General features: G+C 37.9%; 1 protein-coding gene across 1 annotated transcript in view; it reads right to left on the reverse strand.

The window, feature by feature from the left end:
- Positions 1-1406: 1406 nt before the first annotated feature.
- The window catches only part of LOC308223291 (aldehyde oxidase 2-like), a gene marked incomplete at its 3' end in the record, with an annotated part of 44910 nt that continues 32234 nt past the window's right edge, over positions 1407-14082 (reverse strand). The window contains exons 25-35 of the mRNA XM_080622049.1: positions 13872-14063; positions 12346-12573; positions 9931-10026; positions 8929-9057; positions 8115-8189; positions 7709-7761; positions 7084-7198; positions 6560-6625; positions 5061-5249; positions 3291-3458; positions 1407-1460 (exon numbers count right to left, since the gene is read on the reverse strand). Of these exons, the coding sequence (XP_080478175.1) occupies positions 1407-1460; positions 3291-3458; positions 5061-5249; positions 6560-6625; positions 7084-7198; positions 7709-7761; positions 8115-8189; positions 8929-9057; positions 9931-10026; positions 12346-12573; positions 13872-14063 (1365 nt within the window). The remainder of the gene's footprint in view (positions 1461-3290; positions 3459-5060; positions 5250-6559; positions 6626-7083; positions 7199-7708; positions 7762-8114; positions 8190-8928; positions 9058-9930; positions 10027-12345; positions 12574-13871; positions 14064-14082) is intronic.

Raw genomic sequence — 14082 nt, forward strand, 5'->3', positions numbered from 1 at the left:
GCAATACCTGTTGAGTCTCCAGTTATTTCTTATGCTAGTGTTTTGGATACACAAAGACGTTAAATGCGTTCTTACTGTTAATCTTATTGCTTTGACCTATCAGATGGTAAAGTCGAATAAATTTGCATGTAAACATAGGTTGGATCAGCTCGGCCATTTCCTTTTCTCCCTCTCAAACATCTTTGCACTTTCTTTTCAATCTCCTCTCCTCACAGGGAAATGCTCCATCAAGATTCATATGGCTGCCACAGCATCACTTTAAACTTCTTTTCTAAAGCAATGTCTGCCAGAGTGCCAGTAATGTTGTTTGGCACAGTTAAACTGGGAGCTGACACACCTATTTTTAATGATGCACTTCTGTTGTTGCTGTTTCCTCTTAGCCCTTCTCCCCTCCACATTTTTATCTAAGACACCTGCTGCATATTTGCTATGTATAGCTGCTGATGGCTGCAATGGGCAACCCCTTTTCAAAATGAATGTTTTAGATAAGAAGACCGTGAGGTTTTGCAGATATGGTGGTCTATCCCTCTATCTCTTTGCTTACTGATTTATGTTATCCCAGAAATCCTCACTTCTTCACTCAAAGGTGGTATTTGGAACCTGCCCTGCTATTTAACCCTTCCTACCTCCAGTACACCTCCCTCACCTTGTGCCCTCTCCTTACCCACAGATGCCATCAGCTATGTCCTTCTTCACTGTTTTAGTGGAAAGCAGCAGCAAAATTGTGGGTAAAGCAAAGGAGAGGAGTGAATGCTGACAGTGCAGTGCATAGCAATGATTATATGCCAACCCTGAGAGAGGTCAAAATCAATAGTGGTTCAGAGAGAGCTAGTGGTATGGAGCAGGCCTGAGATGGGCTGCCAGGAAGCAAAGAGCTATGCTGCAGTATTCTGTGGTCACTGTGATAATAATAACGTAACAGTGTCTAGAAAACATTTGGCATTTCTGCTGTACTGTAACATTGATATATTGCCCATCACTAGTTTGTACAGTGTCTAATTCTGATCTTTGGGATTTTCAAGTACCAGAAGAACAGAAAGAGTGGGTAACAACAGTTATGAATCTTAAACTAGATGCAGAAGTAGCAAAATGGTACTATTTGTGACCTGCTCTTCACTGCAGGTATTTTCAAAATTGCATGTGAATTCTTGCAAGTTCTTGAGGTAACTCCAGAATTATTCCAGTGTAGCATGGAACACAATTTGATTTAGAAAGAAATATATGTTTCAAAATGAGAGGTCTCTTACATGGCGTGACAAGAGAACTGGTGCTTGTTGTCATTCTACAAAGACAGATATATGCGTATTGGTGTGTGTTAAGTATTACAGTTCTTTCTTGCAGGGATGCTTTCATAAAATAAGTGGCTGAAGGAGTCACCTAGTTGCTTGGTGCTTAGGAAAGCAGTATTAAGTTATATTGATGGCCCATGGCTTGTAGGTTCCAGGTTTATCTTTCGGAATCTGAAAGAAAATTTAAGGAAAACAACATCATTTTGCTAAGGAGAAAGAAAACTTACTGTAGTTTACAAATGCATGGTCTTTGTCAGCCCTTTAAATGTCACTGCACACACATCCCCACTTTATCACATTATAAAAGGTTGTGAAATCAATCAACTTGCCTCTCTAGTCAACAGTGTAATTCTTGTAATTGAAGAGGTAATTAAGTGCATATGTCCATGGCACAGGTGAGCTCACAGCCTGAAAGGCTGAGATTAGAGGAACTGACATGAGGTTCCATTATGCAACATGGTTTAATGAGACTGCATTAAATCATGGAACCAATGATGTTTGCAAGGAGATCCTACATTTCTGAGGGCATTCCTGGAGATAGAACATCAACTTCTAATGACTGGGTAACAATTTCACCTTTATTTAAACTCTAAGTTGTTACCAAGTGTTTGCACAACACCTAGTCCATGAAGGCTCTTGGTCTCAGTTATGACTTTTATTAATATGAGAAGTTCTTTCACTGTTAAAGACTTCATCACTGGATATCCTGCACAGAAGGAAACAGAAGTGGATGGATGTGGATTCACAATCCCAGCCTCCAGGTAGGTTGAGATCTGGGGATCTCTAGCTGGCTGCCAATGGAAGACATGGGAGCCTGCAGGCTTGCCTGACCCAACTTGTCTTCGTTTTCATAGAGAAATTTTCAGCCGAGGCTACAATGCAGTTGCTCAGGCTCAGTTCTGTGGGGCTCTTTAAGTTAAAAGCTTTAATTAATGGACATTGTCAATGGATATTTATTATAATAATTATAATAATATATTTTATATATATATTATAATAATTATAATAATATAATATCCATTTGTCAATGGATAATTGTCAGTTTGGTCTGGTGTTTCCTGTTTTCCAGGCTCCGAAAGGAAAAAGGTCAGGATATCTAAAATCCATTCTCCACCTTAGGCCCCATTATTTTAGCATCTCCTGAACATCAATTCATTCCACAAAACAGAGAGAGCATGGCCTGAAGGATGGAGGGCTTTCATAAACCCAGCTGGAAATGAATTGTACAATGGGAAGAATCATTGCTAGCCTCTGCTTTTTTATTAAAATCAAGGATGCGTTCACTCAAGCAGCTCTAGGAGGATTCAGATCATGACACAGAAAATGAGCTTATATGAAGTAAATGAGACCTAAACATTTTAGGCCTTTACAGTGAATATCTTAAATTTGCACCCCTAGATTCTGTTTATGCCACTGTCAGTGGTGACGCTTGCATAGAAATGTAAATCTAAAATGTTTTATTTGGGAGTGCTCTTATGCACCCAGCCTGTATTCTAACCCCGTGTTGTGAGAAGACATGAATGCATATCAGCCTGTATTTCCATCTCTCTAGTTTTCAAGGAAGAAAAGAAGGAAACCGGTGTACATGCTTCAAAGTGGAATCAGTCTAGATCAGAGGCATAGGACAAATGATGGAGCACACCTACTCTGTGTCTAGACATCATCATAATTTCTAGCAGAGATGCAAATAAAGTGACACTAAATACGAAGACTATAATCTGAAAAGTCTTTTCAAGGACTTTTAGATTAAAGGAGATATATAAATTGAAGACATTACCATTGAGGAAATAGCACAGGTTCCTTAGTTCTAGACTGTCAGTTCATGTTACTCGTTCAACATAGTTGAGCAAAGTGCCACTGGTTAAATAAAGTACAAAGCTCTGCTAACTGTGGTAAGTTGAAGAAAAGAGATTTTGCTCACTGATTAGTCTATATGCACAGCTCATTCAGATTAAAGAGAATGGAGGAGCTAGCTCACGAAAGGAATGAAAATAACCTTACCATCTCAGTAAAGACATCAACACAGGCCATGCGAATTCGCTCAACAGTCAAGGGGCTATTCAGTGTGAAGTCCAGGGGCAGTGCTCTTTCCTTTCGTGCAGCAGCCACTGCATCTCGTATTGCAAAGAACACTGAGCTGCCCAGGAAGAATCCAGCCTCTCCCATGCCCTGACAGAGAAGAGAGACAGCTGAAGAGACTGGCTTTAGAAACTGACAGTAGAGATTAGCACATCTCTGCTGTAGTTATCAAAATACACTGAATAGCGTCAGCTCCATATCTGGACATGTCCATCATATTTGGATTCAACAACTTTCCTTGGATCTCTGACAACTTTCAAATCAGAAAATCATCAAGGACTAGGATTTGGCTGATGCAGATAGTTTTAAAATTCACAATACAGCTACACTATCAAAGCTTCCTACTGAGACTTCAGTGCTCATGTTATAAAGCTATGAAATAAACACATGACTTCTCACATAAACTACCTTTTCTATATCCAAGTGGAATTAATTCTGCATGATGAGCCAGATAAAGAAAGAAAGACACCCATTCCCACTGCTGCCTTTGGCCCTCTTACATGGATAAAGTTTGTGCTGTCTAATTTTGATAAGAAATGTGCTCTTTGTCTCTATTTTCTTAATGTGGAAGAGTTTACTCATTTACACCACCTAAGGCCATAAGAATATGGCGTGGAATATCATCTGGAAATTTCTATTCCTTTGTGTACTGGTTTTGGCTGGGATAGTTAATTTTCTTCATAGTAGCTCATATTTGAGTTGTGTTTTGGATTTTTTGCTGAAAACTGAGTTGATAACCCAGGGATGTTTTAGTTACTGCTGAGCAGTGCTTACACAGAGTCATGGCCTTTTCTGCTCCTCACGCCACCCCCACAGTGAGTAGGCTGGGGGTGCGCAAGGAGTTGGGAGGGGACACAAGCCAGGACAGCTGACCCCAACTGACCAAAGGAATATTCCACACCATATGACATCATGCTTAGCATATAAAGCTGGGGGAGGAAAAAAGAAGAGCAGAGGGAATGTTTGGGGTGATGCTGTTTGTCTTCCCAAGCAACCATTACAGGTGATAGAACCCTGGTGTCCTGGAGATGGTTTGAATATCTGCTTGCTGATGGGAAGTGGTGAATTAATTCCATTTCATACTTTCCTTTGCTTACATGTGTGGCTTTTACTGCACCTATTAAACTGTCTTTATTTCAACCCATGAGTTTTCTCATTTCTGCCCTTTCAATTCTCTCTCCCATCCCACAGGGGAAAAGCGAGCAAGTGGCGGTGTGGCTTAGCTGCCTGCTGGGGTTAAACCACAACACTGTCATACCTGCTTTAGATTCAAAGGTAGGAGAGTGGGCATTCCTGTCTTTTAGTAGCCTGAGGCCTACACTCCCTTTTAGTTCTCCTTCTATTCTGAGGTGCTTTTTTTTCACTTTTATTTTGAACCTATGAACAATGCTCAATCCCAGTACTGAGTATTTCCTCAGAGGATGATGCACGCTTAAAACAAAAAGAATGGTGTTCTGCTGTGGCTAATGGATGAACTGGGCTCTATTACCATACCTGTCACAGGTTTCCTGTGAGATTCTACAAAGCCATTTAACGTGTCTCACGACTTCTCTGCCTTTAAAAAGGATCATAGCTGAAACTGGAATTATCTTTTTTGGGGAAAAAAAAAGGTTTACCATCTACTACAGTCACTTACAGTTTTGCAGCAGAATCACCTGGTGTGCTTGCAAGTGGTGAATTTGGTGTGTTTACCTTGGAAGAATAGATAGCAATGGAGTTGTGTGAATTTGGCAGTAAATAGACACGGAACTGCTCAGGAATGTCACAGATGGCAGGAATCTTATACGTATCTGGGCCAAGAGTTAGCTGCTCTCCTTCTGGGGAAAAGTAGATTTCTTCTAATGTATAAAGACCAACTCCCTGAATGAAGGCCCCTTCAATCTGAGCAAAGAAAAAAAAGGTAAACTTCTACATCTTATTCAGTCCTTTTAAACCAAAAAAACATATATACAATTAGACTTCTTAAGATTATACATGAACTGATACCTTTCCTTCCAAAAGTAAAAATAAGCCAACATAGACCAAAGTAAGACCAAGCTGTCCTCATCTGACTTACACAAATATTTCCATTGGCTTGAAGTTTATTCTACTCTTCGTTATTCCTGGCTAAACTCACCATAGCTAGTACAGTTACCTCTGATTTGCTTTTGCAAAATGAGTCAAATCCACAGGAACTCCAGTGTGGAGACATTCGCCCAGGGACTCTGACAGAAATAGTCTGCTCAATCTGATATTTGCTTAAAAAAGATTTGCAGTTAGCTAATGAAATTTATTCTAGAGAAAAACATCACATACACAAATAAATGGTAAGTTGGATATGAAGAGGAAATAACAAACCAGCCTGAAGTAGGAAGGAACAACTGCTGAGTAAACACCTGGGCTACGACAGCAGTGATGTAGACACTGATGCAAGGTGAACACAGAATTGAACTGCTAAGAAAGGATGATTTGACAAATTTGGCAATCCTTGAATGTGTAAAATGAACATAATCTTTTAGGCAAAGGGCAAATATATGAGGATGAACCTGTAATAGGATAAATAAGTTGGATAAAAAGAGATTTTTAAAGGTAGGTGATATTTTTAGGAGCATTTCCTTTGACTCTGCAAAGAAATGACAAATATTTTTTACTCTTGAGTTCACCACTGCTTTCTTATTTACAAATTATTACTGAGTGACATCCCTTTTGTCATTATTCAGTTTGTCTGTAGATCCAGATAGTTAAATCCATAATACAAATCTGTGGCTATAACAGACCTTTAAGGAAAGGTCTGTTACATCTCACTAGCTTTTTCCATTACACAGTCAACACTGTCACAGTCAACAGTGCTCCACAGCTGGTTAAGATTTAGCCTTCAGTCAGTAATTCTGGGGTAAATTTATCAGGAAAAAGTCATAAGGAGTTTCAGGATGCTAATCCTGTAGGGCTTTTCCAAAGTCTGTGAGATCTGCTTTTCTCTTTACTTCTCAGAAGATAAACAAAAAGTAGAAAACTTAACCTAGTATTATTTATAGCTGCAAATAAAACCAATTATTACTACATCTGTCAAGCCAGCATCCTTGAGTGTTAATGAATAATGTCTCATAGGCTTTGGTGGCTATTAAATTGACTGATAACAGCAAACATTTAGACAGAAAGAGAAAAAATATTCACTAACATCTAATATAAAGCAAAACTATGGAAGTTCATACCTGTCCTATATCTATAGCTGGATTTATGCTAAAACACGCATCCATGACAATGTCTGTTCTGATGTTCTGTTAAACAAATAAAAGGTGTGTTACAGACTTATATTTAAAATACACAACAACAAAGGGATCATAAACAGTATATATAGTCTCACCCATAAAAGATGTGTCATCATAAGTATTATAGATTTATTCTGAAGCATGAAAGCTATTAGAGACAGGCTTATGTTGGTGGAGAGTTCATCTTACCTAGATGCATTTTTGGTGGTTGTCTGAAACTTGGAATGTGATGTGCACATCCTGCAAGTAACAGGATGATCATGAATTCAAGAATGGCTTTGTTGCTTGTTCTCCTATAGAAACTTAATTGTTTGATGTTTAGCCACCTCCTATGCTTTGTTGTGAGTGTGGAAGCACAGTCACCTGAACAGAAGTTTCTTATGTAGAGGAACGTATCATAGGAAATATAATGATGGTGGGAGATTCCGCCAACTCTACTTCAAGTTCAGTATATTTTTTGACATTACCTTGTGGGCTCCTGTCAAACAGTCAATTTCTACTTCAGAACATGCAACTCCAAAGAGAAAATACGGGAATGCATGGCCTTTCTGTGTGTCCCAGTTCATGTTTGTAACATAACCTCTGGAGGAAGTAAGAACATCCCTCAGGTTAGATGAATTCGATCAAGACAACCCCCACCCTCTATCCTTGTCCTCACTGTTGAGACATGATATAAACTCTCTAAACTAACGATTTTCATAGGATCTCTGTACTCAAAGACTAGCACCACTGCTAAAATATATGTGGCATGGAATAATTTGGGAGGATAGGAGGATTGCAAACCATGATGGCCATGGAACAAAATTCCTTGTGGCCTCTTTTGTCCTACCATAATTGACCTTGGAGAAGACTGTGCATCAACTGTCAAAATAGCTAACCAAGGATATAAAGTGCTTCTAAAATCAATATGGGTTGAAGAGAAGAATTTCTCTGACACTGCAGTCTCTGGTCCAGCTTCTTAATGGTTTGTGTGCTGTATCTGATATGGCCTTGAGAAGGTTGAATGGGGACAGTTTTATCCTTCCTGCAACTTACTGACAAAGCAACACCTGTGATGACGAGAAATTAAAACAAACTAATGGCTTTCCTTACTTGAAATAGCCAGTAGCGGAAAGACTGATGCTTTGCTTGTGAGCTTCACTGATCTGCAAAAGGTATACTCATTATTACAGAGAGAAAATTAAGAATTCTTTACTTCATATTTAAAGAAAAAACTTTAAAAACCCATTTTAAAGAAAAAAGAGTCCTAAGTTAAAACTTTACATTCCCTTGTTCCCTGAACATATCTTTAAGAAGGGGAACATTGCAAAATCTTTAAAGTTGGCCAGATTTACCAGACACTGTGTTGCCCCACTTGCTTTGACACTGTTTATCCTCTTCTTTCATGCGGTTCACTTCAAGCAGGGTGGCCTCTTCCTCTCTCCAGAACAATGGCAGCTTTCATTGTACACTCATGAGTTTATCATAATTTAATAGTAAGGAACAGAGACATATTTACCCAGTCTTCCCATTTGCCATTAGGATTGTCTCTTCGTATAGGGTCCAGGCGCTTCCAAAGGATTTGACAAGCATCCTAGGGAGGAAGAAAGTTTTGCACCATTGACCAACCCACAAACTCAAATCTTTCTACTGTATTCAAAGCACTACAAGCTCTTTCTTAGTGAAGTTAGTGAAATTCATTCTGAGGGCTGTAACTCTGTTTGTTCATTTGCCTACAGTTTCTTTACTTTGCAAACTGCCAACTGGAAAGCAGCACTTAGTAAAGAGTGGCATTGGCATCTTCTCTAACGTAACTTAAGTATTCATATACCAGGCTACCACTGAAACCATCAACAAAAACAGATAAGGGACCTGACTCTCCTCCTATTTTGATTTGCTAGATAGAAAACCACTGGCTTGAATGATTTATTACAAAATAAATTAAAGCAGAACTGGTCCCAAATGATTTAAGAGGATAAGGGCATTTCAGTCAAACTATTAAAAAAATACCTGAAACATACCCTATGCTACATTTTCCTTTAAATTGTGTGTAAATACAGAATAAAGATCCATAAATTCATCTACTTGCAATCTAATCCCCCATCCTCATTTATAAATCTGATACAGTAAAGCAGAAAAAAATCTACCCTTTTTAACAGTGTTCATAATTTGCCTTGCTTTAAACTGTGTATGTAAAATAAATCATCAAGAGAGATTTTGTGATAAAAGAACTGCAAGCTGCTCAAAACAAGAACAAAATTATGAATCCTCAGAGGGACATTCAGTACTCAACAGAACCACTGATTATGTGAAAAAATGGTAATAATTTTAACCTGGACCGCTCTTGCATTGATTTCTGTTCCAACTGATGCTGCTGTGTATTTGCCATTAGGTACAGTTGTTGTGCTTGTTTCACAGAAGTGTATATATGACAATGGTATCTTCAGTTCACGACTGACAATCTGTTATAAAAGTAAACAAAAAGATAGCCAGTCCCACTTGAAGATGCAATTTCAAGTCAGGAATTCATTATGCCATTCATCTCTCTTTCTATATACATGCACACACAGAAATTCAACAGTAATACTATGACTAGGATAAACACAGAAGTCTTCCTTAACAATTATCCTGTGAAATGAATATTTTTTAAGTAAATTCAGGTAATAGAACAGAAGATAAAATAATACCATGCAGTACTATATGTTTTGTCTCTAATTAATTGTTCTCTCTAATCAGGTTTTGTCTACATATGCAAAACTTAATAAAAATCAAAAAACAATCACTCTCTCTTATGGAGTTTCAAATCTTATCTGTATATTTTATTTTCAATCTAATTTGAAACGGCTTTGTTAGCTTGTGTTCCCACTTTATCATTTTTCACAGTGTTCTAATGTTCAAATGTTCATTCAGCTCATTTTGAAGGATTGACCTAATTTTATCTCCAAAATGACCTATTTGGCACATAGTTTTGTTTATCACTACACCAGAAATGCATGAAAATTAACTGATGTTATTATTGGTGTTGGACACACTACAAAGTTAAATTTTCATCACTTTAACTCCCTCTGCAAACAAACATTGGGTCATTAGCTATCCTGATAACAGTGATGTTACCACAGAGATGTTAATCTTTCCAGGTCTTTGAAGATTACTTTGTTTATAACTTGTATTTTTCCTAAGTTTTGTCTTCATCAGTAACTCAGAAGGAACAACCCAATATTAAACTTAGCTTGATTATGTCTATAGAATTTGCCTATTGAACTTCTTAGTGTGCTTCATCCTTTTGGTTCAGTTATCTTTATATTTTATTTACCCTCAGATGCAAACTAACTCACCTGTAACATCTTAGTGTGAATTCCTTGTCCCAGTTCAATTCCACCATGAGTGACTAGCACAGACCCATCTATATAGATATGAATGAGTGCTCCAGCCTAAAGAAAAGCCACAGAAACTCGGTAATTTTCTTGCTTCACTGAACAAAGATGCATAAGAAAAAGATCAAGGCAAAGATAGATTTAATCAACAAGAATCAGTACGTTGTTAAAAGGGAGTGGAAATTCTCCATCAGTCTGACAATAACAAATTTTACTGCTCTAAGACAAGATAGACTGTGAGATAGTAGCTATTCAATGGACTTCTTCAGGGATCACAGTAATTAGTCCAAATAGTAGAAAAGCATATTTTTCTTCTTGGGAAATTTGGTGAATTAAGAACATGCTGGCCCTAATTGTAATGTGTGTGTAGCCGTAGATACTATTCCCTCATCCACAGCAAAAAGGACAGAGCAGAATTTGAACCTTGAATCAAAGGCGTTTTGTCAGATGGCAAGGCATCTTCTACTATGAACACCTATAGAACTTTCATTTTAGAACAAACAATAGCAGAGTTGTACTTGTGTTTTTCTGAAACGGAGGGATTAGTCCTAGTCCTTTTTGTTTGCATGTATTCATACAGAGTAATAATACACTGATGTTTATAGTGTGTCATTTTGATGGAGCGATGACACAGCTGCTCGTGCATTCTCTCTTACAGGCTGTTAAGGGAATGATTTAGAACCTGATACACTTTCCATTCATATTTTGGTGCAGCCTTGAGCCAATAAATAGCTATCTTAAACACAGGAAATGCAAGAAGCAAATGGCAATGGAAATAATGAACTTTCATTCATGGTAAAATCAGCAACAACTTTCCAATGGACAGTGATGAAAGAGATCATCCTGTACAAGCCATCCACTACTATAAAGGAGCAAGTGGATATGAAAGAAAACTAGAAATTCTGTAGAGACAATTCACTGTAGAATGCAATCAGCTACCAGCACTCAGAAAGCAAACAATAGAGCCTGAGAGGTGTTGTGAAATACAGTGCCCGTGGGACATCTTTGTATTTTTTATTAATTCTACATTGAGAAATAAAGGTCATATGACCATCTTTGGTGCCAGCTTGTGATGTTTGCAAATCAGCTAACATTTTGCTGATGCCAGTTAGAGTCTTAGCTGACAGAGACAAGATTAGACAATAAATATATCCTCTAAGATTTAGATCTAGATTTTTTGGAAACTCAATGCAATACCTGAGCTTTATTTTGAAGGTTTTGATGAAATGTAACTATCATTTATGCCTTTTTCTGACCTTTTGTATCAGATGAATTGATTCCTAGATTCAATGTTTTTTACCATGAGAACATTGCTGAGATTAGACAAGATTAGACAATAAATATATCCTCTAAGATTTAGATCTAGATTTTTTGGAAACTCAATGCAATACCTGAGCTTTATTTTGAAGGTTTTGATGAAATGTAACTATCATTTATGCCTTTTTCTGACCTTTTGTATCAGATGAATTGATTCCTAGATTCAATGTTTTTTACCATGAGAACATTGCTGTATGAAATATATTAATCCTTCTCCGAGCTCTTAACCTACAAACTTGAACAGAAGCAATCAAGAAATGGATAAACAGCTGACATACAAACCATGCATTGTACCCTCATAAACAAATTACAATGTTTGTTCATTTAATCTGAAACTCATTTGAAAGAATTTTTGGTTCAAAGCATGAATTAAAAAAAAAAAATAGAACTGGAAAGTTTTCACAGAAACATCACCAACCTGAGCCATAAAAACTTCCAGTCGTAGAGCTTAACCTATCATATATATATATGGTACTATCTGATCTATACGAGTGATAATTTTTTTTACTATGGATGAGATTATGGAAGATTCCAAGTACCACATTTTTACAGTTAATTACTTAGCTTTTATTTGAACAAAGACAGCATGATGGCAATCAAAAATTCACATTTTTGTGAGGTGAATACTCATAAAATCATAGAATGGTTTGAGTTGGAAAGGACCTTCAATGCAAGGAAGATCATCTAGTTCAGCCAAAAGAAGATCATTTAGACCACCCTCTCCTGCCACGGCCAGGGACATCTTTCACTAAATCAGGTTGCTGGAAGTCCCATCTAATGCTGAGTAAGCATTTATAAAGATACCAGCCAGAGAGAGTGATACTCTTTCTGAAACACAGCATACTTCAGTAGATAATATTTTATGTTAGTCCAGCATGCTGGAATCCTTTCCTCTTTCCTCCCAGTAGAGATTATGCTTGAAACCTTTCCTCTTTCCTTCCGGTAGAGATTATGCTTGAAACCTTTCCTCTTTCCTTCTAGTAGAGATTATACTTCCTCTATTTTTTGAAAGAAAAGTAGGGACCTTGGATTGTAAAAGCACTGTTACAAAGGGGATACCTGATGAAAATAAGTTGCATTAAATCCAACAGAAAACTTCATGGGAATGATGGCAATCCCTTTCTTTTTCCAGTAGTTTTTTGTGTTAAATTCTTCCACCATTGCTTTTCGGTTGTAGTAGTCAGACTTGTCCAAACATTCTTCCCAACATTTCCACAGATTCTCTGCATTAAACTCTTCTTTGAAGGATGTTAGGTTAACTCCTTTATACATGTTTATTTCCCTAACCTAAACAGAAGGCAAATGTACACAGTGCTGAAAATAAATATGGCCGTACATTATTGACATACGTATTGACATATTATATATATAGTGATATGTCATATAATGATATAATGCAATAATATAATGAATACTTATCTATGGGTGTAAACTGGAGCATAAGAGGTTCCATGTGAACATCAGGAAAAACTTCTTTACTGTGAGAGTGACAGAGCACTGGAACAGGTTGCCCAGGGGGGCTGTGGAGTCTCCTACATTGGAGATATTCAAGGCCCGGCTGGACAAGTTCCTGTGTGATGTACTCTAGGTTACCCTGCTCTTGCAGGGGGGTTGGACTAGATGATCTTTTGAGGTCCCTTCCAACCCTTGGGATTCTGGGATTCTGTGATTCTGTAATGCCATATCCCTTTATCTAAGGAAATCCCTGCTCACTTGGCCTGATATTTTTGCTGCATCAAATGCCTGTGAACTTAAGTGGTAACAGTGGAACTGTTCACAAGGACTACTCAATGCAAAGAAGGTTGGTAAACTCAAATTGTAAATAAGACTAGTGAAAGCAGATGTTAAAGCTAAAAAACTGTTAGCCTTTTGTAGATATGTCTGAAATCTTTCCTGAAATGTGGTAAAGGAGAGTAAGTAAATGGGAAAGGTAAGATTCAAAGAAATAGGGAAAAGACATAATGGTTGGCATCCTAGGAAAGTAAAATTATTTATAAACTTGTTTTGAATATAGAAGAGGTTGGCACATACAAAAGGGGGAAAGCTTACACTGGACTAAACAGCGTGTAAGGAAAGGATAGCTCTTGAAGATTGGAAAGGAAATGACAGCAATTCAAACTGTTGGGGCACTGCCTGTGAAGGCTGGGGAGAAATCAAAGTGTCAGCCTGGTACCTGGGATGGCAGGAGCCAGTTAACTAAACTGTTGATAGATGGATGGATGGATAGAAAAAATGGAAAGTCCAGTTCTGAGAGGCTGAGATGTAGGTAACAGCTGAACATACACAAAGTGACCTAAAACTTGTCACACTGTACACAAGATTATACTGTTTTGACTGAAGATGATCCTACTAATGGCAGTCATCAAACATTTTGCAACAGACCGTAGACTTGTTCACTCTTATCTGTATTATATCAAGTAGTATTCCGTGGATGCATAGGTGCTGCATAAAGTGCCATTCAGCCCAAGTAAAGCTGGTGGATCTGGTTCTACAAGAGCTGGCTTAAGCATAAGGAGCTTCCACCAGTCTCGGTCCTAGAATTCTCTGTTATCCCGTTTTTTATTTGGCAGTCTCAGTTCTTTTACCTTCTCATGTGGTAGGCCAGTTTGGGTTGCCACAGCCACAATACATGTCTCCATAAGCAGACCTGCTTGGGGAAACCCAAATCCACGGAAGGCAGTGTTAGAAGGCAAATTAGTCTTGCAGGCATGGCCCCTGACTCGGAGATTTGGGATATTATATGCATTGTCCACTTTCAACACAATGTATTCAATCACCTGCAATGAGAGGTTATAG

Source organism: Psittacula echo, assembly GCF_963264785.1.
Source record: "Psittacula echo genome assembly, chromosome: 6".
NCBI lineage: Eukaryota > Metazoa > Chordata > Aves > Psittaciformes > Psittacidae > Psittacula > Psittacula echo.